Source organism: Zootoca vivipara, chromosome 6 (assembly GCF_963506605.1).
Source record: "Zootoca vivipara chromosome 6, rZooViv1.1, whole genome shotgun sequence".
Taxonomy (NCBI): domain Eukaryota; kingdom Metazoa; phylum Chordata; class Lepidosauria; order Squamata; family Lacertidae; genus Zootoca; species Zootoca vivipara.
Genome location: NC_083281.1, coordinates 5693875 through 5717499, shown reverse-complemented (window position 1 = coordinate 5717499; position 23625 = coordinate 5693875). Strand labels below are relative to the sequence as shown.

The following is a 23625-nucleotide window of genomic DNA, read 5'->3' as shown; positions in this document are numbered from 1 at the left end:
GCCAAAAAAATCACCATATTTATACCCTGCTTTCTGCAAAGGCAACCCAAAAGCGCTTACAATAAAACAAGTGGTGGGTTTTAAATGCATATCCACAGAATGAGAAAACTCAGTTGAGCCCAGCGAATCAATGAAACAGTGTAAGGTCACCAGCAGGGCAGGAAAGGACATCTTATTTTGCCCATCTGCTCCCGAGAGATAAGACTGCGCCTGAATATGGAGGCTTGCCTTGCCTAGGCCTCTATCCTCTCCGGAGTTTATTTGACAAATTGTCATCACCACAATAATAATCTTCCTCTTTTTATTTTTTAAAAATTCCTCTGTATAAGTGGCCACCGCAACGCCTTGTTCCACATTAAATTATGTATTCCAGAACACCCTCTCTCCTGAATTTCCTTACTGCCCAACTAGTTTGGCCATGGGATTACCAGCCTTATGGGACAAGGAGAAAAGGTTTGTATTACAATCACAGAATCGTAGGCTTGAAAGGGACCCAAGAACCATCTATGCAATGCAGGGATCGCAGCTAAATAATCCCTCTTGTTAGATATTGTTGTGATATTTGGCCTTCCAAGAGTTAGAACTCCAAAATAGCTTGCTAATCCTTTGGGAGGCCGTTCTTTTTTTAAAAAAAACAACCTTTATTTCTTTCTTTAAAAACGTTACATAGAAAACCATCAAACACAAAATGAACACAAAATAAACACAAAAATAACCAAAGTCAAAAAATGCAAATTAAGTACAAATTATATGCAACTTAAGTGTAAGTTGATTACAAATTAATTAATTGAAATAAAGATATAAAGATGTAAAGAATAAAAATAAGAATAAAGACAAAGAATACAAAAATGAAATGAAAATAAAAATAAAGATAAAAATAAAAATGCTTCCGATTGTTAATATATCGTTTCTAGTAATTCTTAATTTCCCTGTTTTCTTCTTATATTTTCCCACCCCTCGCGGGTGAATCTTTTCCCCATTACTTATCATCCATTCTCTTTAAACGATATTCAAATTAATTTAGACAAACTACCAACTCACTATTTATACCTTCTTTCCTTAGGTGTTCCTCCACTTCCATTCTTTTTGAATTCTCTGTTTTGATATGTTCCTTTTGGCCGCTGTCATTTTATCCAGATTCATATACTCAATTAGTTTACTTAACCAATCTTGAACCGATGGCACCTCTGCCCCCTTCCATTTTTGTGCTATTACGATCCTTACTGCCGCTCCTGCATACAATGTTATGTTTGCAGAGGCTGTTCTGCTCTATCAAGGGGGTCTTTCCCCTTCCCCACTTCGGCTCACCGCTTTTTTGCTGAAGTCGCCTTAAAAACCTTTCCAGATTTCTCTTTTCTCCAAGGTTGTTTTCCTGTCTTGACCTCAGACAAAGGTCAGGCTGTTATTTCTAGAGACGGGGACCCGAGATGGGTGTAAAAATACCAGCAAGGTAACTTGACCTGGGATGTACAACAAGGTCCCTTTGCTGAGGTTGAATTTAAGGCCTGTAATGTGTTTGGGTTCAGTGCATGCCTGTGTGAAGCATCATTTTTGGGCAGCATCACCACTTTGCAAGTGACTTGGCTTCCTTGTGAGTAGGGGAGCACTTCTTGGGGCTATTGTTTAAAACTCCAGATCATTCCGGAAACTTGAATTTGCCAGCACCATTTATATCGGCTTGCTTTAAAAATGGGTGTGGGGGTGAGCATACTGAAAATCTCTCTCCCCCCCCCATTTTTTTTTAAAATCAGGACTCATTAAATTTGCAAATTAGACAGATGTATAATTGATTTTAAGACAATCCACTGACAACGTGCAGAGTTATTCCAAACAATTTGTTGTTGTTGTTGTTTAGTCGTTTAGTCGTGTCTGACTCTTGGTGACCCCATGGACCAGAGCACGCCAGGCACTCCTGTCTTGCACTGCCTCCCGCAGTTTGGTCAAACTCATGTCCGTAGCTTCGAGAACACTGTCCAACCATCTCGTCCTCTGTCGTCCCTTTCTCCTTGTGCCCTCAATCTTTCCCAACATCAGGGTCTTTTCCAGGGAGTCTTCTCTTCTCATGAGGTGGCCAAAGTATTAGAGCCTCAGCTTCAGGATCTGTCCTTCCAGTGAGCACTCAGGGCTGATTTCCTTCAGAATGGATAGGTTTGATCTTCTTGCAGTCCATGGGACTCTCAAGAGTCTCCTCCAGCACCATAATTCAAAAGCATCAATTCTTTGGCAATCAGCCTTCTTTATGGTCCAGCTCTCACTTCCATACAGCACTACTGTTTCCAAACAATTATTAAGCAGCAAACAGTTTTTCTTGGTGGAAATGGAGCTAGGTTTAAATGGCTGGCCTCCCATTTCTGGAATTCACACACACACACACACACAAAATCCAGAGATATCAATGCTGCTGCCATAAGGCCAATCACCCTGCTGCTGCCGCCGTCTCAGTTCACCCCATTTGCAACAAGACTGTTCTACCTTGCCAGGTTGTTTGTGATAACTAAAGTGGTCATGATGTGCTCTGAACCTGCCAGAAGGGTACTGTTAATAGATGGGAAGACTGTACCCTACACAAATCTAGAGCAGATTAGCATACCCTAAGATTAACATACCAGACGTCCCCGTTTCCCGGGGACAATCCCCAGATCTACAAATCCGTCCCTGAACAAAATCCGTCCCCAGATTTCATTTAATGTCCCCAGATTTATATTTTAAGTGTTGTGGATTTATTAGTAGGGAATGAATGTTGCGTGATTGGTTCAACGGCACAAGACACATCCTTCGGGGACTCCCGGCAAGGCAAAACGGCGGGCGCCACAGCAGTGAGCAGCTCCTGAAGCCAGCCAGGGCCAACTGCGCTACCAGGCTGGCTCCGGGCTGCTGAGACTGCTGCTGCCATTGCCACCGCCGAGGGGGAACCAGGGACACCCGACGTGTCAACTGGGGGAACCGCTGACACACACACCCCGTGACCCAAATTGAGCTGGGAGTGAGAGCGCCTGGCCACTCGGCCGGCTGCCCAGTGGCGCTCCGGGGCAAGGAAAACCCCAGAGTCGATGCAGAGAGGAGGAGAGGAGAAGGAGAAGGAGAAGGAAGAGAGAGAAAGAGGAAGGAGAAAAAAAGAGGGGAGCCCCGACCTTGCCGCTGCCACCGTTGAAGAGGAGAGGTAGGAGAGCACCGGGAGGGCAAGGATACGTGGCTGAGCCCAGACCCGACCTGAGCCTACTCTATGGCAGCTAGCGCTCCAAGAGAGCAGGCCGGAGCCCAGAGGAAGGTCGTGTGACAGAGCAAACCACAGAAGAGAAGGTATTACTTCTTCTTTTTTTAAAAAATAACTTTTTAAAATATTTTTTTCTCTTTTCAAAAAAAAAAAGTGCCCCCGGATTCTAAGAAGAAGAAGAAGATGAAGATGAAGATGAAGAAGAAGAAGAAGAAGAAGAAGAAGAAGAAGAAGAAGAAGCATTTGGATTTGATACCCCACTTTATCACTCCCCTAAGGAGTCTCAAAGCGGCTCACATTCTCCTTTCCCTTCCTCCCCCCCAACAAACAGTCTGTGAGGTGAGTGGGGCTGAGAGACTTCAAAGAAGTGTGACTAGCCCAAGGTCACCCGGCAGCTGCATGTGGAGGAGCGGAGAGGCGAACCAGGTTCCCCAGATTACGAGTCCGCCGCTCTTAACCACTACACCACACTGGCTTTGGAAAAAAACCTGGTAACCTAGCTCTATGGCAGTTGCACAGAGCCTTGTACACTGCCTTCCGGCAACTCCTGCAGCCAAGCTGGTGCCAAACGTGAGTGCCCAACAGTGAGGCCGAGAGGGGTGTGTGTGTGTCTTGTCGTCTGGGCAGCCCAGGATCTCCAGACACACAGCCCAGGCTTGCGCCCTGGGGAGGTCACTTCAGTGCTGCTAACACAGTGGTTTGACTTCATCCCCGGAGACGCACTCCAAGGTCTCTTGAGACAGGCGGATGCCCACGATTGGCCTTAATTGTTGTTATGTATTCATTTTCGGTTGCTGATGCCCTACGTGGTTAAGGACATCAGCTGCAGCAGACCACAAGGGGCCCAGCCAGTCCAGCGTCCTGTTCTCACGGTGGCCAGCCAGATGATCCAACAGAAAAGCCACAGCAGCTCTCCCCCATTCGTGATCCACAGCAAGAATTCAGAGGCACCCTGTCTCCAACCGTGGCTGGGTGGCTCTATGGAAAACATAGCAACCCTCCCTTCTCCACAAAACTGCCCAATCTGCTTTAAAGCAGGTTCCTCTTCTGGTCCGATTCCTGGACCAGGCCAAAGGGGGGCCCCACCTAGTCCAGCACCCCCTTCTCACGGTTGGCCAACAAGATGCTTCTTCAGGGAAGCTCTCAAGCAGGACCCGAGTGCAAAGCAGCAACTCTTCTCCACTCCATTCCCAGAAACTGGCATTGTTCAGAGAGGTAACCACTTTTTAAAAAGCAGCAGCGGCAGCAGACCCTTTTCGCTATTTTAGGTGTATACACACCACCTCTCAAACTGCATTGCAATTGCTTGGTTTCATCTCAAGATTGGAGCCACCGCCGCTTTGTTAATGCTAACCTTGAAAGCCCTAAACAACCTCGGCCCAGTAGACCTGAAGGAGTGTCTCCATCCCCATCACCCTGAGGTCCACCAAGGGTGAGGGTCTTCTGGCGGTTCCCTCCCTGCAAGAAGTGAGGTTACAGGGAACCAGGCAGAGGGCCTTCTTGGTGGTGGCACCCGCCCTATGGAATGCCCTCCCATCAGATGTCAAGGAAATAAACAACCACCTGACTTTTAGAAGACATCTGAAAGCAGGCCTGTTTAGGGAAGTTTTTAATGTTTAATATTTTATCACTTTATCACTTTATCACTATTATTATTATTATTATTAATAATAATATTCTGTTGGGAGCCGCCCAGAGTGGCTGGGGAAACCCAGCCAGATAGGCACGGTATAAATAATGTTGTTGTTTAGTCGTGTCCGACTCTTCAATTCTTATTATAAGTTATTATTCAGTATTGTATTGTCCTCTAAGGAATTTGAGAAAAGGTGTTGGTTTTTTTAAAAGGACCCCTCCCCCCAGAAGTTCAGGTTACATGGCACTCCCCACTTTCGTTCCCCGTCTCCCTATCATCAGTATCGAGATAAACAAAAACTGGCCCACCTCGCAAGGCTGTTGCTAGGATGAGTGAGATACCTTTCCACACCAGCAGAGCAAACGGAGAAACAACAGATTAATAAAACAACAACCCAGAACTGTTGGCCCATCAGTGGCAAAGGAGTGCCGTTACTGAATGCGCTAAGTAATACAAGCATCACTACGCAATTGTTTCTACTCAGAAATAAACCCCACTGGATTCAATGAGGCTCGATTCCCGGGGAAGTGGAGGTTAGGATTGCAACCTAAGTTATGTGTGTGTGTCTAGGTTATAAGAAAAAACTGCCCCTTTATCCCTTATGGGGTATCCAAGAGCCTGTACAGAGTCCTTATGTAGGTTTTCTATCGGTAGGAGAAAATAACAGAGGCCAGCCAGAGAATATTGGGAAGCACAGCAGCTAGTAAGCCTGATCTGTATTAAACTTTGTCAAACAGGGTTCATCGCTCACCCCACACAGGGAGGGAGGAGAGAAGCATTGGTGCGCAAGCTCTTATATAAAAGGTAAAAGGTAAAGGGACCCCTGACCATTAGGTCCAGTTGTGACCGACTCTGGGGTTGCGCGCTCATCTCGCATTATTGGCCGAGGGAGCCGGCGTATAGCTTCCAGGTCATGTGGCCAGCATGACAAAGCCGCTTCTGGCAAACCAGAGCAGCACATGGAAACGCCGTTTACCTTCCCGCTGTAGCGGTTCCTATTTATCTACTAGCATTTTTGACATGCTTTCGAACTGCTAGGTTGGCAGGAGCTGGGACCAAGCAACGGGAGCTCACCCCGTCACAGGGATTCATAGACTTTTGAAATTGCCTTACCCTGTAGCTCAAGACCACCCCCCAAAATATCATGCATACATCACAGAAAGAGGTGGTCCCCAGCAGAAATTTGAGTGTGTTGCTTCTCTCTTGTCTGCCAGGATACCTGATCATGCCTTGTCTGATCGACTTTCTGGGTAGCCTGGCCATTCCTTGGAGATGGTAAATACTTAGTTCCTGAATCTCTTGCACATTTTGATAACTTTGCTCAGCTTAACAGATACTTGCCAGGCTGTATGTGCAAAGGGAGCTGTAAGACCTTACAGTTCAAAGACAATTGGAAAAAGCTTTTCCCATTTCCTTCCTCCTTGCAGAGAAATATCTGAGGTCAATTTGGGAAAGTCAAAACGGCTTCATAATTGTTCTCCTGTACTATTTCAGACACGTGGTTTGTATACTTATGTATGTGTTTGCCTTGTACATTTATGAACATTTATTATATATATAAATAAAAGACCTTAGAATTCCTATAACACTAGGGTAAAACTTTTTTTGCAATCTTCACCATGCGTGCCCACAGACCAGGATGAAGGACAGAACAGATGGGAGCCACCACCAACCCTTCCAGACCCTCCTTGACCCTCCGGCGCAGCGCCCTGTGGATAAGGAGGAGACCCAGGAGTCCTGTGCAACGGTGTGTGTGTGTGTGTGTGTGTGTGTGTGAGAGAGAGAGAGAGAGAGAGAGAGAGAGAGAGAGAGAGAGAGAGAGCGAGCCATGATGCAGCCCTGCAAAAAACCAGTGCCAGGGCGAGATCCCAGATAAAATGTATGTTTTACAGGCAAGCGATGTGATGCGGGAGGGCGGGTTTGCGGCGGGGAGAAGCCCGTTTGGTTTTCTTTCTTTTTTTTTGCATAAAGAAGGCAGGAGACGCCGAGAGGGAGAGAGAGGAGGAGGAGAGATTGCAGCTGCAGGTTGCTTGCTTGCAAGGAGACACCCGCTCCGGCGACAGGCCAGGTCGTAATGGATCACTAAGGGTAAGGGATTACTTCCAAAAAGGCTACCCGCTCCCCCCCCACGGAGCAGCAAGGACGTGACGTCACCCCAGGGTTCAGCTGGGTGCACGCACCTTCCCTTTCGGGGGATGCAATACAGGCAAGGGCTCGTTTCGCAAGGGAGGCAAGCGTGCACCTGCGCATACGCAGAGTGCATTTCCCCCGATCCTTCACAGAACAGCAGGCGAGCTATAGGGCCGGGAAGCGGTCCATTATTTTGCAGCTCTTGGGTTAAAGGTTCTGAGCACTTCAAGAAAACCCATCGTCCTCTCTATTATTATTATTATTATTATTATTATTATTATTATTCGAGTTTATGTAGACAAGCGTTTGCAAACCTTTACAAAACTATCAGCCAAAAAAAAATTAGAAGAAAAAGATGCTGAAATGGCAGATACTGAAGTTTCCACCATTATCTCGCTTTGTGATTAGTCGGAAAGGAAAACTTTAATTTAAGCTTAAAAGCTGGCCGCAACCGTGCAATTTGAAACCTAAAGTCTCTGCAGCAAGAGCAGCAGAAAAAAAGGCTCGAGGTCCGCCCCTCCCGCTAAGCCCCTCCCCTCCTTCCCGCTCCGTTCCATTCCCCTCGCCCCTTTCCCCCTTCGACCAATCGCGTCGCAGAAGGGTGCATCCACGCCGCCCGCAGTTGAAGCCGAAAGCGTGCGTCACTGTCGTGCTGGCAAGGGAAGGCTGCAAAAGGCTGCGCTCATTCATGCAATAGGGTGCGCGCAGCATGGAGCTTGGGGAAGGGGGCTTGGGCGTGCTGATGTGCTTGTGAGAAGGGGAGCATTGCCTCTGTGAGTGTCATGTGGCCTGCCTTGCAGGGGAGGCTGTTGATTGCGAGGAATCCTGGCGCCTCCAAGGTGTTCTGCAGGTAGGTGGCTGTGGGGATCACGCGGGGTGTGTGCAGAGAGTAGCTTCCTCCAGCCGTAGCAATTGGCAGCGGTTGCCTTTCCTAACCCCCTGTTATAAGAAAAAAAAAACCTGCTCCTTTTCCCTTATGAGGTACCCAAGAGCCCATATAGAGTCATTTTGTAGGTTTTCTGTAGGAGAAAATAACAGAGGCCAACCAGAGAATATTGAGAAGCAAAGCAGCTACCGTAGAAAGCCTGATCTTTATTAAACTGTTGCAACAGGGTGCTCACTGCCAAACCGACTGAGCTATCCAGCTGAATAACGCTTTAAACCGTTCTTAGAATGTTTCAAACTGTTAGCTGCTTTGAGATGGTGTTTAATTGTCGCTGTTTTTGGAATCGTAAAATGTTTTGCATTTGGTTTTTGAGTTCTGTTATCTATTTGCCACCCCTTGGCTTCTTTGGGAGGAAGGCCAGTGAAATTTATTGTTGAATGTTGCTTTGTTGTTTATTTTAAAGTTATTGTGACTTTTTATATTGGATCAGGTTGTTACTATTGATGTTTGATGTTTTTGTATGTGTTGGAGGCCACCCAGAGTGGCTGGGGCAGCCAAGCCAGATGGGCAAGCTATCAATCAATCAATCAATCAATCATTGATTAAATTACGTGTTATAGATGCCTTTCAAAGAGGAGCAGAGAAATTCATGGCGGAAAAGACACTCCAGCTACAATGCCTTCTGTTCTGTCTCTACTGCTAGAGGCAGTAAATTCTTCTGAATATCAGTTGCTGGAAAGTGCTGTTCTTGCACTCAGGTCCACCTTGTGGGCTTCCCATGGCACTGTAAGAACAGGAGGTTGGACTAGATGGGCTCCCTTTGGACCGATCCAGCTGCTACTTGGCGGTTCTGATGCTCGGTGCCTTCCCGCAGAGCGCCAGGCACCTCACTTGTCCCATTTACTTCCACCACAGGTCATATTGCCAAGCCGCGAAGAGGGACACCATCTTTGCGTTGTCTTCAGGCCAAGGGAAATGCGGGGTGGCCGTGATTCGAACCAGTGGCCCGGCCAGCAGCATGGCCCTGGCCCACCTGACGAGGGCGGAGGTGCCTCCTCCGAGAGTTGCCACGTTGCGGCGGATCTGCGACCCCCGGTCTGCCGAAACCCTGGACCGCGGCCTCGTCTTGTGGTTCCCAGGTGAGCAGATCTGGGCACCTGGGCTTGAATGTATCTCCAAAGCTCCATTGAGGCAGAGGAGGGGGTACTGCTAGGTCCGTAGTCTATTGGCAGAGCTGCTTCGAATGCAGAAGCACCCACTTGTGATCTTTAATGGCATCTCCAGATAGTTCCGGAATTATCCCCTGCCTGGAGAGCCTTGGGATTTTGCTTCGGCTACATTGCAATGTAAATGTACCTTATATAAACACTTTCCCACATACAATACAATACCACGGCAAAGGAACCCCACCCATAACTGGCCTCCCCTTCCGCTACACAACTACGAATTTAACAATTTGATGGCACAAGGGGGGAAAACTGTTCTGTGCCTAGCCATTTTTGTGTTTAGAGTCCTGTAGCGACGTCCAGATGGAAGTAAATCAAACAGATGATGACCGGGATGCAAAGGATCTGCGACAATTCCCTCTGCTCTCTTCCTAGCTCGGATAGCATAAAGTGTCTCTATTGAAGGCAAACTAGTGCCGATTACCCCCCCCCCTCAGGTTCCGGTTCCCGCCTGCAGGAATGGCGGACCTGTTTTCCATCCCTCCGACCTTCGTAAGGAATTTGGCGGTTGCTAGGGGAGTAAATGGCAACCCCCTACCCTCTCCGGGGGTTACGGAGAGGGGCCGCTGGCCCGCGATGCCCCCAGACCCACTCCGACTGTTTTTGGAGTGGGGGGAGCTTGGGCTGAAGCACTTACGAGAGCCGGGACTCCCGGACGCTAATCTGCATGGCGGTGATTTCCATGGTTAAAGAAGATAATTAGGCTTAAATCTATGGACATACTTCAGAAGGAGGGGAAGAAGCGCTGTTTACTGCTGAGAAATTTATGCTGCTGAGGGAGAGGAGTCAAAGGCTGTATTTCATCTGGAAGAAGGATTGATGGGGACGGAGCGATAAGGGAAGTGAGTTTTTATTTATTTTTCTTCATATGAGTTACTTCGTACCTTCCCAGACGCGATGTCCTGGCTTGTTTGGAGTGAAAGAGAAGTAAAAGACTGTGTGAGTTGAACTTTATAAGCTGTTGTTACTGAGCATATTTTTTAAAGATGTGGAGTTGCCGACGAGAAAAGCCCCCCTCTAGTTGGACGGGAGGAGTGCATGGACGCGTTCGGAGGATTTATGAGCTGTGACGCACTTTGAATTGGAGCAGCGACCTGAAGCTAAGTTCAGCTATAGGGCAAGGAGATCCATTAATTTACCAAGAGTCTTTGATGTCTGGATCTTCTGCCTGGAAAAGCTGTAAATTTTACAAAGATCGTTAATCTACATGGTTATGAGAGAAAACGAAAGTGATTTGAGTTTTTTAAGATGGCGCTGCTTCGTGTTGACGATGCAACAGGGAGCTCCAGACCAAGAAGATTTATGGGGAGGCTGGACTGATTAACCCACACAGGAGAAAGAACATTTGTGAAACCTTGTTTGATATTTATCTCAGCAGCTGGGAAACAATCGGTTGAAAGAGGAAAACATCTATGTGACTGTAAGGGAAAGATCTGGATTATTATGGACCTGGAGAGACGATTTGAATTTTAGAAAAAAGACGGCAGTAGACGGTTGCGAGGAATCCCCAATTTCTTGAAGCATGGGAACCCCCAAAAATTTTTAGATGATTTGGTATAACATTCGGTTTGATTGATATATATGTGTATAATTTGAAATAATGTGATATAATTGGTTTTAATTGGAAAAATTAATAAAAATCTATTTTAAAAAAAAAGATTACCCTTTCTGCAATTCTTACTGCTCGTTGGAGCCTTTTCTTGTCCATCTTGGAGGCTGTGCCATACCAGGCAGTAATAGAATTACAGAGAACAGTTTCAATGATACTTCTATAAAATTGGATCAACATTTCCAATTTTATAATTTGATAGAATGTATATAAAAATATACATGGCATGTACAGAGTGAATGGTTGTTTGTGGGCATCTGTCTGCCTCAAGAGACAATGGAGTGCACCTCTAGGGGTGAAATTAAAAAGGTAAAGTAAAAAAAGGTAAAGGACCCCTGGATGGTTAAGTCCAGTCCAAGGTGACTATGAGGTTGTGGCGCTCATTTCGCTTTCAGGCTGAGGGAGCCGGTGGACTTTTAGAAGACATCTGAAGGCAGCCCTGTTTAGGGAAGCTTTTAACGTTTAATAGATTATTGTATTTTAATATTCTGTTGGAAGCTGCCTAGAGTGGCTGGGGAAACCCGGCCAGATGGGCGGGGTATAAATAATAAATTATTATAATATTATTATTAGGTGGGCTCCCTTCCCAGTTTGATGAGCCCCACCTGCCCCCTCACTTTCCTTTGCACAGCATGTGCAGAAACCGCTTTCTTGACCGCTGGACCCGCTCTTGGTGGATAGAGACTGGACAGGGAAATGTTTCACTTCCTCTCTTGTGACACTAGAATGCCTAGCCACCCCATGAAGCTGAATGTTGGAAGATTTGGGACAGAGAAAAGGGAAGCCCTTCTTCACGCAGCTCATAGTTAAACTACGGAACTCCCTCCCACAGGAGGAAGTGACGGCCAGCAACTAGTATGGCTTTAAAAGAGGACTGGACAAATTCATGGAGGAAAGCCACAATGGCTATGCTCTACCTGCATCAGGCATAGGCAAACTCCGGCCTTCCAGATGTTTTGAGACTACAATTCCCATCATCCCTTCCCACTGGTCCTGTTAGCTAGGGATGATGGGAACTGTAGTTCCAAAACAGCTGGAGAGCTGGATTTTGCCTATGCCTGGCCTACATAGTCGGAGGCACTAATCTCTACCAGTTATTATTTTATTACTATTATTTATTGAATATGTTGTTTTATCTTGCCCAGGGCAACACACAGCAACATACAGCAATGCAAACAAACAGACAGGAACCTGCACAGAGATGCGTTAAAACCAGAAATACGATAAAGTAATAATAATAATAATAATAATAATAATAATAATAATAATAATAATAAATAATTTATTATTATTTATACCCCGCTCATCTGGCTGGGTTTCCCACTGCTAAAAGACATCCTTCCCACTGCTAAAAGGTCACAGATAGATAAAGGTTAAATGCCTGGTTATAGAGGGAAGTGTTTGCTTGGTGCCTAAAAATATGCAATGAAGGCTCCAGGAAAGAGCATTTCACAAGCAGGTGGCCACCACAGGAAAGGCCCTGTTCTCGTGTTGCCACCCTCTGGACGTCTTGTGGAGGAGGCACATAAAAAAGAAGGGCCTTAGACGGTCCTTGAGGAATTGTGTCCCTGAGCCGTTTAAGGCTTAATGGGCCAGAGCCAGCACTTTGAATTGGGCCCGGAAGCAGCCAGGGCAGTTGCTGGAAACCTCAGGAGGGAAGAGGGCACTTATGCTCAAATCCTACTTGTGGGTTTCCATTTGGGGCATCTGTCCAGCCTCTGTTGGACTACACTAGTGGCCAAAACTGTGGAAACCTTTTGCAAAAAGTGTACTTCTGAGGTTTGATGGCTCATAACACCACTTTCTTTTTGGAGTAATACCATAAAATTATGTATCAATGGAACGATAATTAAAGGAGAATGTAATGCAACAAAGTTTGTTCAATTATCTGTATTCTATCAAAAGATATAGCCGAATAACCAGAAAAAGGAAGCACAACTTGCTTAGGTTGATATGCGGTAGCTTACCGTGAACATGAGTGTTTAGAGAGCCAGTCAGATGTTATGAGCCATCAAACCTCGGAAACACACTTTTCCCCAAAAGGTTTCCACAATTTTGGCCACTGGTGTAGATGGGCTCCCTTTGGCCTGACCCCACATGGTCTTCTTGGCTTCTTATGACTCCTATTCCGCCTCTCTGCATCTGCTCTGCCCGGCGCGGCAATTCTAGAAATCATTGTTTAAGTTTCTGCCCTGCCTTTTCCTCGCATGGGGCACATTGGGGCAGCAGGCAGCAAAGGACTAATTAATCCTAAGTGCTGTGTTGTTGTTTTTTCCAGGGCCGGGCAGTTTCACGGGTGAAGACAGCGCCGAGTTCCACGTCCACGGAGGGCCGGCTGTGGTGAGCGGTGTCTTGAAGGCTTTGGGTGGGTCTTCCTTCCAGTGTGCCAGGCATACCTGCCAAGTCCTGGACGGAAAAATCCGGGATCGGCAGTTCGCAACACATCCGGTGGCGCTTTGCCCTTCTATGGGCACCGCTTCTACGCATGACCGGAAACGTGTAAAAGCGACTTCCGGCGCTGCCGGGGCCATTTTCTGGTGCCCATAGAAGGGCAAAGCGGCACCAGAAAAATGGCCGCTGGCAGAAGCGGATTTAAGGGAGAATAACAGGATAAAACCCTATGCAGGAGACCGCCGGGAAACGGTAGGAAAAAAGTGGGTTTCCCGGCGAAAACTGGATACTACTTGGCAGCTATGGTCCCAGGCTGACTTTGTTAGGCTGGGTGGCTAGCGAAAAGACCCTGTTTTGAAGGCCTCTTCTCTTGTTGTTTTTTGTAAATAAATGTTTATTAATTTTCCAGTTTTCACAATTGAAAACAAAAAATTAACTCACATTTCTACCGTATCTAGATTTATGCAAATAAATTTTCACAAACCTTCTCTTTGAGATTCTTTGAATCTCTAGACCAGGGGTCAGAAAATTTTTCAGCAGGGGGCTGGTCCACTGTCCCTCAGAACTTGTGGGGGGCCGGACTATATTTTGGGGGGAAAGTATGAATGAATTCATATGCCCCACAAATAACCCAGAGATGCATTTTATATAAAAGCACACATTCTACTCGTGTGAAAACACGCTGATTCCCGGACCGTCCGCGGGCCGGATTGAGAAGGCGATTGGGCTGGATCCGGCCCCCGGGCCTTAGTTTGCCTACCCACGCTCTAGACTTCACTCCATACCCTCTTCTGGTTCCTTTATATAAACCAAATTCTTCTGTATTTCCATACTTAAACTTTTCCAATCATTATTTCCCATAATTCCCCCCCTCAATTTTCTACTGGTTGCAAGAATTTACTTAAAATCCTGCCAATGTATCAAACCTGTTTGCAGTATTTTTGCACATGAACAATACACAATTCCCTTACTCTCTTAAACTTCTCATTGTCATAGTCTCTGAACTTTGCCATTAATTTTGCCATTTCTGCATAGTCCGTTATCTTAATTTGCCATTCATCTTTCCTCGGTATCTTTTCTTCCTTCCATCTAACGAACAATATTCGGGCGGCTGTTGTAGCATACATAAATATTTTCCTCTGTTCTTCAGGGAGTTCAGTTCCTATCAATCCTAGTAAGAAAAGCTTTTGGGGTGTTTTTTCTAGCAAAGGTTATTTAAAACATTTTCTTCAGTTCGTTATAGATCATTTCCCAGAAGCTTTTAATAGGAAGGCCTCTTCTCTTGGTTCCAGGCTGCCTCCCTCTGCTGCGCCTTGCCGAACCCGGGGAGTTCACCAAACGGGCCTTCCAGAACGGCAAGCTGGACTTGACCGCGGCGGAAGGCCTAGGGGACTTGATTCATGCTGAGACGGAAAGCCAGCGCCGGCAGGCTCTCCGCCAAATGGAAGGGGACTTGGGGCGGCTCTACCAGCGCTGGAGCGACACCCTCACGAAGGCAAGGGAATTGGAGTAACTTGCTGGGTGGAATGGTTTGTGTCGGAGTCCTGAAACTGAGAACCTTCCTTTCTGCTCTGCAAAGGGGACAGCATCTAGTGGCAGGGGCCATAAGGGTTAACAACAACAACAACAACAACAACAACAACAACAACAAATAATAATAAAACCCAATAATGTAAGAAGATCCTGCAGCAGGATCAGGCCCAAGGGGGTCTGATCTACTCAAGCATCCCTTCCTCAGAGGTGGTGTTCGAAATTAGCCAGGCACATTTTGCACCTGAAAATTAGCTTAAAGGTAAAGGTAAAGGCCAGGTGGCGCTGTGGGTTAAACCACAGAGTCTAGGGCTTGCTGATCAGAAGGTCGGCGGTTCGAATCCCCGCGACGGGGTGAGCTCCCATTTCTCGGTCCCAGCTCCTGCCCACCTAGCAGTTCGAAAGCACATCAAAGTGCAAGTAGATAAATAGGGACCACTCCGGCGGGAAGGTAAACGGCGTTTCCGTGCGCTGCTCTGGTTCGCCAGAAGCAGCTCTGTCATGCTGGCCACATGACCCGGAAGCTGTCTGCGGACAAACGCCGGCTCCCTCGGCCTATAGAGTGAGATGAGCGCCGCAACCCCAGAGTCTGACACGACTGGACCTGATGGTCAGGGGCCCCTTTACCTTTACCTTTAAAGGTAAGGTAAAGGACCCCTGGATGGTTATAGAATCATAGAATCGTAGAGTTGGAAGAGACCACAAGGGCCATCCAGTCCAACCCCCTGCCGAGCAGGAAACACCATCAAAGCATTCTTGAGTCCAGTCAAAGGCGACTATGGGGTTGCGGCGCTCATCTCTGCTTTCAGGCTGAGGGAACCGGCGTTTGTCCGCAGAGAGCTTTCTGGGTCATGTGGCTAGCAGGACTAAACCACTTCTGGTGCAACGGAACACCGTGACGGAAACTAGAGCGCACAGAAACGCCGTTTACCTTCCCGCCGGAGCGGTACCTATTTATCTATTTGCACTGGCGTGCTTTCAAACTGCTAGGTTGGCAGGAGCTGGGACAGAGCAACGGGAGCTCACTCCGTCACGGGGATCCGAACCACCGACTTTCCGATCGGCAAGCCCAAGAGGCTCAGTGGTTTAGACCACAGCGCCACCTGTATCACCTGAATACTAGCCACTTGCAACCAAGTGAAGATGGCTGGGAGCCAGGATGGCGCACAATCAGAATAAATTTCAGGAACCAAAATTTTATTCTGTGCAGTCTGAGCGGGAGCAGTGAACGGCGTTGTTGTCGCTTGTCTTCGCTTCCTCCACGCCACTGCCCTGCTCACAGTTGTGAAGGAGATCCCTACTTTATAAATGGCCTGTGTCACCATTAAGAAAAACAGGTCGGAACAGGCCAGTATATATTCCGACTGTCCCTGGATCAAAGGACTTTGATTCTTTAAGTTCTCAAAGCTCTTAACCGAGCTCAGGTCGGTCACCTGAACTAACCAGTCACTTAACTGAGAGTCAATCACAGTCCATCCATCATTTTCAAAACATAAGAGCCGTTTTTCAAAACCAGATGCCCCAAAGTGAAGCCCACAAACAAGACTTGAGCCCTACTCCCCATTTGTGATTCCCGGAATCGTCTTCAGAGGCACGCTGCCTCTTAACAGTGGAGGGAGAACATCGCCACCATAGCAAGTAGCCTTACCTGCCATGAATTTGTCTAATCTTCATAAGAATAGGGCTGGTATTCTTAAGAATATTCATAAGAATACTGACCGCTTCCTCCTTCCTGAGTCTGCCTAATTGTCTCTTTAAAACCATCCGTATTGGCTCTCGCAGGAGCAAACTCTGTGTGGGGTAACTAAGCATTGTGTGAAGAAGCCCTTTCTTTTGTCTGGCCATAATGTGCTTTCTCTCTTTCCCTCCTCTCTGCAAACACAGACCTATTAATTTTGTTCCCTGCAGTTTCCTTTGGGCCACACCAAACATCAAATATTTGGTTATAATACATAAATACTGCCTCCTCTCTGACCAAGAAAAGGAGCTGATGACCTTTTTTTGTTCCCACAGGCCTTGGCCCACCTTGAAGCCTACATTGACTTCAGTGAAGATGACAACATTGAGGAGGGGGTCCTCGCTCAAGGTGAGCCTGCCATGGGGGGGACCCCACTTAGAACCCTTCCTCCCACGCCCAAATAAACGTTGGCCTCTCAACTGTTTGGCCCCAACAGCAGCAATAGAAGCACAGCTGCATTCGCCTCTGCCTTTAAAATAAAATGTGAAAGGTGCTAGTCCTCATGGCTGGGGGAAGGAAGGAAAAGCGTTGGAAAGCCAGGAAGGGAAGGTTTTTTTGGGGGGGGGGAATGTGCAGTTTTGACACAATAGCCATAATCGGAGAGGCCCCGTCTTTTATTTCTTCCTTTCTACTTCTTCACAGTGGAAGAGGCCGTTGAGGCATTAGAGAAGGAGCTGCGGGAGCACATGCAAGATAGCCGCCGCGGCGAGAGGCTGAGGGACGGAGTCCGTGTGGTGATCGCAGGGCCCACCAACGCCGGGAAGAGCAGCCTCCTCAACCACCTATGTGAGCAGGAAGGACATTGGATTGTGGCAGGGAGCTCTTTGGGCATGGCGTGGATGAAAAAAGGGGTGGGTGGGGGCTGTTCAGCTCCGCTGCTTTGTACCTTTGCCACCCTGGGCTCCTTTGGGAGGAACAAGGGATAGAAATTTAACGAAGGACAATGTTTTCAGTCCTGATCTGCATGATTTACATGGCACCCTACAGAGTAACGTAAGCAAAGACTAAACCAAAAACTACAGTTCCCTGCCCTAAGGTGCTCACCATTGAAATGGTTAAAGGAGGGAGAATTACAGTCGTACCTTGGTTTTCGAACAGCTAAATGTTTTGGCTCCCGAATGCCGCAAACCTGGAAGTGACTGTTCCGGTTTGTGAACTATTTTTGGAAGCCAGACGTCCAACGCGGCTCCTGTGGCTTCTGATTGGCTGCTGGAGTTTCCTGCAGCCAATCAGAAGCCGCGCTTTGGTTTCTGAACGTTTCGGAAGTCGAGTGGACTTCCGGAACGGATTCCATTTGACTTCCAAAGAACTACTGTATTACCTATTCCCAGCAATGCTGGACTTGTGCAGAAGGATGCCTGTGACTTTTTACGCACAGGGTGCTGTGGATTGAACCTTCGACCTCCTACATAACAACAACAACAACAACAACAACAACAACAAAAATAAAATTTATTATTTATACCCTCCCCATCTGGCTGGGTTTCCCCAGCCACTCTGGGCAGCTTCCAACACAGTATTAAAATACAATAGTCCTTCAGATATTAAAAGCTTCCCTAAACAGGGCTGCCTTCAGATGTCTACCTGAGAGAAGGCCCTCTGCCTGGTTCCCTGTACCTTTGCTTCTCGCAGGGAGGGAACTGCCAGAAGCCCCTCGGTGCTGGACCTCAAGTGTCCGGCCAGAACAATGGGGGTGGAGACGCTCCTTCATGGATACTTTTCTGAGACCGTTTAGGGCTATATGGTCTTGGCCACTCCCAGTCACCAGTCTAGCTGCCACAGTCTGGATTAGTTGTAGTTTCTGGGTCACCTTCAAAGGTAGCCCCACGTAGAGCACATGGCAGTAGCCCAAGTGGGAGATAACCAGAGCATGCACCACTCTAGCGCGACAGTCTCTTGGCAGGGAGGGTCTCTGCCTGCTTACCAGATGGGGCTGGTAAGACAGCTGCCCTGGATGCAGAATTGACCTGCGCCTCCATGGACAGCTGTGGATTCAAAATGACTCCCAGGCTGCGCACCTGGTCCTTCAGGGGCACAGTTACCCCATTCAGGACCAGGGAGTCCTCCACACCTGCCCGCCTCCTGTCCCCCCCAAAACAGTACTCCTGTCTTGTCAGGATTCAACCTCAATCTGCAAAGCAAATCCTTAATTATTAGTAATAATAATTTGATTCATCACCTGATCGTCACCCTCGGTTCTCGGGGCAGGCTGCTGTTTAAAATGCAGCATTTTGTGAATTTCTACTACTGTGGGAGGCAGTGGAAGACACCAGTGCCTGGCCTGCTCTGGTCCATGGGGTCACGAAGAGTCGGACATGACTGAACGACTAAACAACAACAACAACAAATGCCAATGGCCCTTCTTGGCTAAATAAGGAGAGTGCAGCTGTTGATATTTGCTTGTAATGCTGTACAGTCACATAGCCCAGTAATGTCAACTCTGGCTGGCAGCACTGGCTGTGCAAGGATTCGGGGACAGAGGAGTTTCTCCCCTGCCCAACATCCTTCAGAAACCTTTTAAACTAGAACTGCTGAAGGTGGCAAGGAAGTCATATAGCTCCCCCCCCCCACTTTACAGAAAAGCTTCCAAATTTCTCTTCCCTGTTTTGGCGAGGACTGGTTTATTTTTTTAGCCCAGTGGCTGCAGCCGAGTTGGGGATTCTGCCATCTAAATGGCTTGCTGCCGAGATCCGTCCGCCATCTCTGCCCCTTTGTGCTATAGATTATTATGCTAATTGCTGGTTCTCTGGATGAATTAATTATAATTATAATCCTCGGCTGCCTCTTCATACGGTTGCTTTTGCCAACACTGTAAATGCCTCCGAAGAGTACCAGTGGGCTGAGAATTGCAGGTGGAATTCGCTGCTGCACAAGTAGAGGGAAGTTCACTGGGACGCAGGTGGCGCTGTGGTCTAAACCACTGAGCCTCTTGGGCTTGCCGATCGGAAGGTCGGCAGTTCGAATCCCCATGACGGGGAGAGCTCCCGTAGCTCTGCCCCAGCTCTTGTCAACCTAGCAGTTCGAAAGCACACCAGTGTGAGTAGATAAATAGGTACCACTGCGACGGGAAGGTAAACGGCGTTTCCGTGCGCTCTGGCGTTCATCACGGTCCTCTATGCGCCAGTAGCGGTTTAGTCCTGCTGGCCACATGACCCGGAAAGCTGTCTGTGGACAAACGCCGGCTCCCTCAGCCTGAAAGTGGGATGAGTGTCACAACCCCAAAGTCCCCTTTGACTGGACTTAACCATCCAGGGGTCCTTTACCTTTTACCTTTTTTTTACTCAGGTTCTGTTTGTGGGCTTCCTATAATTAGGGGCATCTTGTTGGCCGCTGGACTGGACCTTTGGCCTGATCCAGCTGCAATGTTCTTCCCATCTTCTGGGCATCAGCGATTGCCTCTAAAGTCTGCCTTCCATCCCTAATTCAACTGTTGTGCTCCCTCAGGTCAGAAGCCGGCAGCCATTGTTTCGCCCATAGCAGGGACCACACGGGATGTGGTGGAGGCTGCGCTGAACATCGGCGGGTTCCCCGTGGTGCTGAGCGACACGGCAGGGCTGCGGGACACCAGCGATGTTGTTGAGATGGAGGGAGTGAACCGGGCTCGGCAGAGGTGAGTGGGGAAAAAGGGGGTGGTGACAGCAGTATCTGGGTCTTAAGCAAAGCTTCTATTCCCGTCAGTGATTTTTTTTTAATGCAAAGGAGAGCTTAGAAACCTAAATGTTCTTTAGTGAGATGCATTGCTTCAAATGCAGACTCGCTAGGAATACAGTGGTACCTTGGTCCTCAGACTTAATCCGTTCCGGAATTCTGTTCCAAAACCAAGGTGGGCTTTCCCATGGAAAGCAATGCAAAATGGATTAACCCATTCCAGACTTTTAAAAACAACCCCTGGAACAGCAATTTAACATGGATTTTACTCTCTAACGAGACCATCGATCCATAAAATGAAAGCAATATGAAACAATGTACTGCAGTCACACATTCCATCCATCAGTAGCTGAACTGGGTTTCACACAGTCACAAAAACAAAACAAAAAGAGCCGCGTAGGCAAAAACACAAAATAAATTGCAAAAACAGACAGACCTCAGTGTAACACTCAAATCGGAAGTGTAACACTCAAAATGGAGCATGTTCAGCTTCCCCAAAAAAGTTCACAAACTGGAACACTTCTGGGTTTGCAGTGTTTGGGTTCCAAGTTGTTTCAGTACCAAGGCGTTTGAGAACCAAGGTTGTCGTTGTTGAGTCGTTGAGTCGTGTCCGACTCTTTGTGACCCCATGGACCAGAGCACGCCAGGCACTCCTGTCTTCCACTGCCTCCCGCAGTTTGGTCAAACTCATGTTCATAGCTTTGAGAACACTGTCCAACCATCTCGTCCTCTGTCGTCCCCTTCTCCTGGTGCCCTCCATCTTTCCCAACATCAGGGTCTTTTCCAGGGAGTCTTCTCTTATACAGAGTCTAATTTGCTGCACTCACTGGCAGTGGCTCTCCAGAGCTTCAGAACGTGGAGATGTGTTTGCGGATTGGGACCTGCTCCTCTACCCTTGAGCTCTTGCAAATTTCGAAGCAACCTTTGCTGTCTGCTCTCGTAAGCTTGGACACATAGCCACCAATATTTGAGAATAAGAGGAACTGCTGCCTGCGGGAGAACAGCAAAGCAATGTTTGGGACGGAATACTTACCTGTAGGATTTTTCTACTCTGGAAGATTTTGGGAGGCTATGGAGCAAGTATTGGCTTGCTCAAACAGTGGGATACATTTATGCAGTGCTGAAAGCCGAAGAGGAATTAGAAAGAGGCTATAGAATAAGACAAACTTTATTTTGACAATTGGGGTGTATCTGTTATGATCGCTTTAAGTTCAGGTCCTGGAAGAGCTTGCCGTGATTAAGAGATTGACTTAATGGACGGATTAGGGGACCAGGATACTAATGGCATGTTTTATGTTCAGCTTGATTGCTACCGTGAAATACACATTACATTTTGTTCATCTGTCTGAAAACCATCCATATAATTACAGTCGTACCTTGGAAGTCGAGCGGAATCCATTCCGGAAGTCTGTTTGACGCCCGGAACATTCGGAAACCAAAGCGCGGCTCCTGATTGGCTGCGGGAAGCTTCTGCAGCCAATTGGAAGCTGTGGAAGCCCCGTTGGACGTTCGGCTTCCAAAAATAGTTCGCAAACCGGAACAGTCACTTCCGGGTTTGCGGTGCTTGGGAGCTCAAACGTTTGACTTGCAAGGCGTTTGGGATCCAATGTACAACTGTGTTGTAAAACAGGTTGAGCCGTGGGCGTCAAAGTTCACAGGCGGAAGAGCTCTGGAGGAAATCTTGGGAAAGAGTTGCAGTGCAGGTTGGGTCTCCAGCCATTCTTGGACTACAACTCCCAACATCCCTGACCACTGGTCCTGCTAGCTAGCAGTGATGGGAGTTGTAGTCCAAAAGCAGCTGGAGACCATAGTTCAAGAAACACTGAGCTAAGGCTTTTAACTGGCTCTCTGTTCCCTGCAGGGTGGAGGGTGCCGACCTCGTTCTTGCCATCCTGGATGCAGCGGAAATGGCCCAGAAGCCTAACCAACTGGTCCCCGCCTTGCTGGACATCCTGGACTATCCGAAAGGGACCCAGCCGTACTTCCTGGTTCTGAACAAGATGGACCTGCTTGGCGACGAGGAACGGGCGGATCTGCTGGCCAACTGTGCCGACTCAGACCTGGCGCCGACCTGCTTCCTCTCTTGCAAAACAGGAGAAGGGATCGCTACCTTCCTGAGCACGTTAGGGAAGCAGCTGGCCCACATGTGAGGATGGGGAGGGAAGGAGCAATGAGGGCTGGGCTGGGCTGGGTTTGCCCCTTGCCTGCAACCCTGGAGAGCTGCTGCCAGTCAGCGTAGACAACACTGAACTAGGTGGACCAGTGCTTTGACTGGCAGCGCCCCCCCCCCCAATGCACAAACGCTTCAAGCCTTTTACCTCTAACCACAGCAAATCTCTCATCTCGCCTCCAGGTGCGGTGACCCTCTCACAGGTTCCCCCAGCCCCACGCAGGCACGCCACCAGCTCAGCTTAGCCAAATGCCTAGAGGCCCTAGGGGGCTTCGGCCACTACCGGTCTGTGGATCTCGCTCTGGCCGCGGAGGAATTGCGGCAGGCCCGGCGACTGCTGGGACGTCTGACGGGACAAGTGGGGTCCGAAGAGATCTTGGAGCTCATCTTCAAGGATTTTTGCATTGGCAAGTGAAGGAGGCAACAGAGAGCATCTTTAGGAGGCGGGTGCAGCTGGAGCATGGCGCCACCTGGCGCTTGGGGGTGGTTCTGCGGTTTGAAGTATATTTTGACTGGGGCAAAGGGACCTTGAGACTCTTGTCAATGGATGGGATAGCGTCAGAGCTGTCCTGGCAGGTGCAGGATTTTGCGGAGGGAAAGCAATGTTTGGGGCAGAGCATTGATATTCCGGATGTCATACTTTAAAAAAACTTTAAAACGCTAGTTAAAATAGCGGTTATGCATTTTATGCTGTGCAGAAAACAGGATGACAATGATGTTTTAATAAAAAAGTTATGAGAAGTTATATATTGAGGCAGATGTTTATTTTGAGAACTGAGATTTATGTATGACGACGGATTTATATATATTTGTTTATTTTCTACCCCTCCACAGCTGGCGAGCTGTGCCTTATCATAGCTTTTCAGCTGAAGCAAATTACAGCTGATGGTTGACTGTTCTCTTTTCAAGTTTGAGAAATGGCTTTTGAAATGTTATTATCAATGTTGAAAATGTTTTCACACACACACACACACACACACACTAAAAACTTCCAACATGCTGCATATTGTGCCTGAAAATTATGTTCTATTTGGCTTGAACTGGAGTGGGGAAACACCGCAAAGGATATCATAGGACTCACAGTAGTCGTTTTTCTGCCCATCTTGACTAAATAGGATCCCTGTATTTTGCTACCAAAAAAGAATGAGCCTTTTTCTCATGCAGTCTTAAAAGCAACCAATCTCCCCCAGAATAAAAGGCCAGTCTACATTGTTTGCTGAAATAAAATATTCCACCCCGCACATCCACATTTTTTCACCTTTATTGCAGAAAAAGGAGAACTGGGCCAAAGCGAACAATATGAATTTCAATAGCCACAAATGTTAAGTTTCTATACTTAAGCAAGAATAAGCAGTTGCACAAATATGGCTCGCCAGCAGTACATGTGAAAAGGTTCTAGGGCAGGCACCCCCAAACTGCGGCCCTCCAGATGTTTTGGCCTACGACTCCC

At 47.7% G+C, this 23625-nt stretch overlaps 1 protein-coding gene across 3 annotated transcripts; it reads left to right on the top strand.

The window, feature by feature from the left end:
- The first annotated feature begins 6832 nt into the window (after nucleotides 1–6832).
- Nucleotides 6833–23078, top strand: LOC118087868 (tRNA modification GTPase GTPBP3, mitochondrial). 3 transcript variants are annotated; one of them, XM_035120923.2, is made up of 9 exons: nucleotides 6833–6935; nucleotides 8779–9002; nucleotides 12977–13063; nucleotides 14382–14584; nucleotides 16633–16705; nucleotides 17000–17143; nucleotides 19802–19967; nucleotides 21867–22151; nucleotides 22359–23078. In XM_035120923.2, exons 2-9 carry the CDS (start codon nucleotides 8882–8884, stop codon nucleotides 22588–22590), a joined length of 1311 nt encoding a protein of 436 aa, XP_034976814.2. In that variant the 5' UTR covers nucleotides 6833–6935; nucleotides 8779–8881; the 3' UTR covers nucleotides 22591–23078. The 3 variants fall into 3 exon arrangements, with proteins under 3 accessions (XP_034976814.2, XP_034976813.2, XP_034976815.2); XM_035120922.2 differs by lacking the exon at nucleotides 6833–6935 and adding an exon at nucleotides 7617–7827 and having other exon boundaries at nucleotides 22359–23077; XM_035120924.2 differs by lacking the exons at nucleotides 6833–6935; nucleotides 14382–14584 and adding an exon at nucleotides 7617–7827 and having other exon boundaries at nucleotides 12977–13038; nucleotides 22359–23077.
- The last annotated feature ends 547 nt before the right edge of the window (nucleotides 23079–23625 follow it).

What these genes read in the sequence shown, in the direction of transcription:
- LOC118087868 (XM_035120922.2), top strand. Translation starts at nt 7,760, where the DNA reads ATGTGGCCTGCCTTGCAGGGGAGGCTGTTGATTGCGAGGAATCCTGGC. An exon ending in CCTCGTCTTGTGGTTCCCAG is followed by an intron (nt 9,003 to 12,976) that starts GTGAGCAGATCT and finishes TGTTTTTTCCAG; the next exon opens with GGCCGGGCAGTTTCACGGGT. An exon ending in CGGTGTCTTGAAGGCTTTGG is followed by an intron (nt 13,064 to 14,381) that starts GTGGGTCTTCCT and finishes TCTTGGTTCCAG; the next exon opens with GCTGCCTCCCTCTGCTGCGC.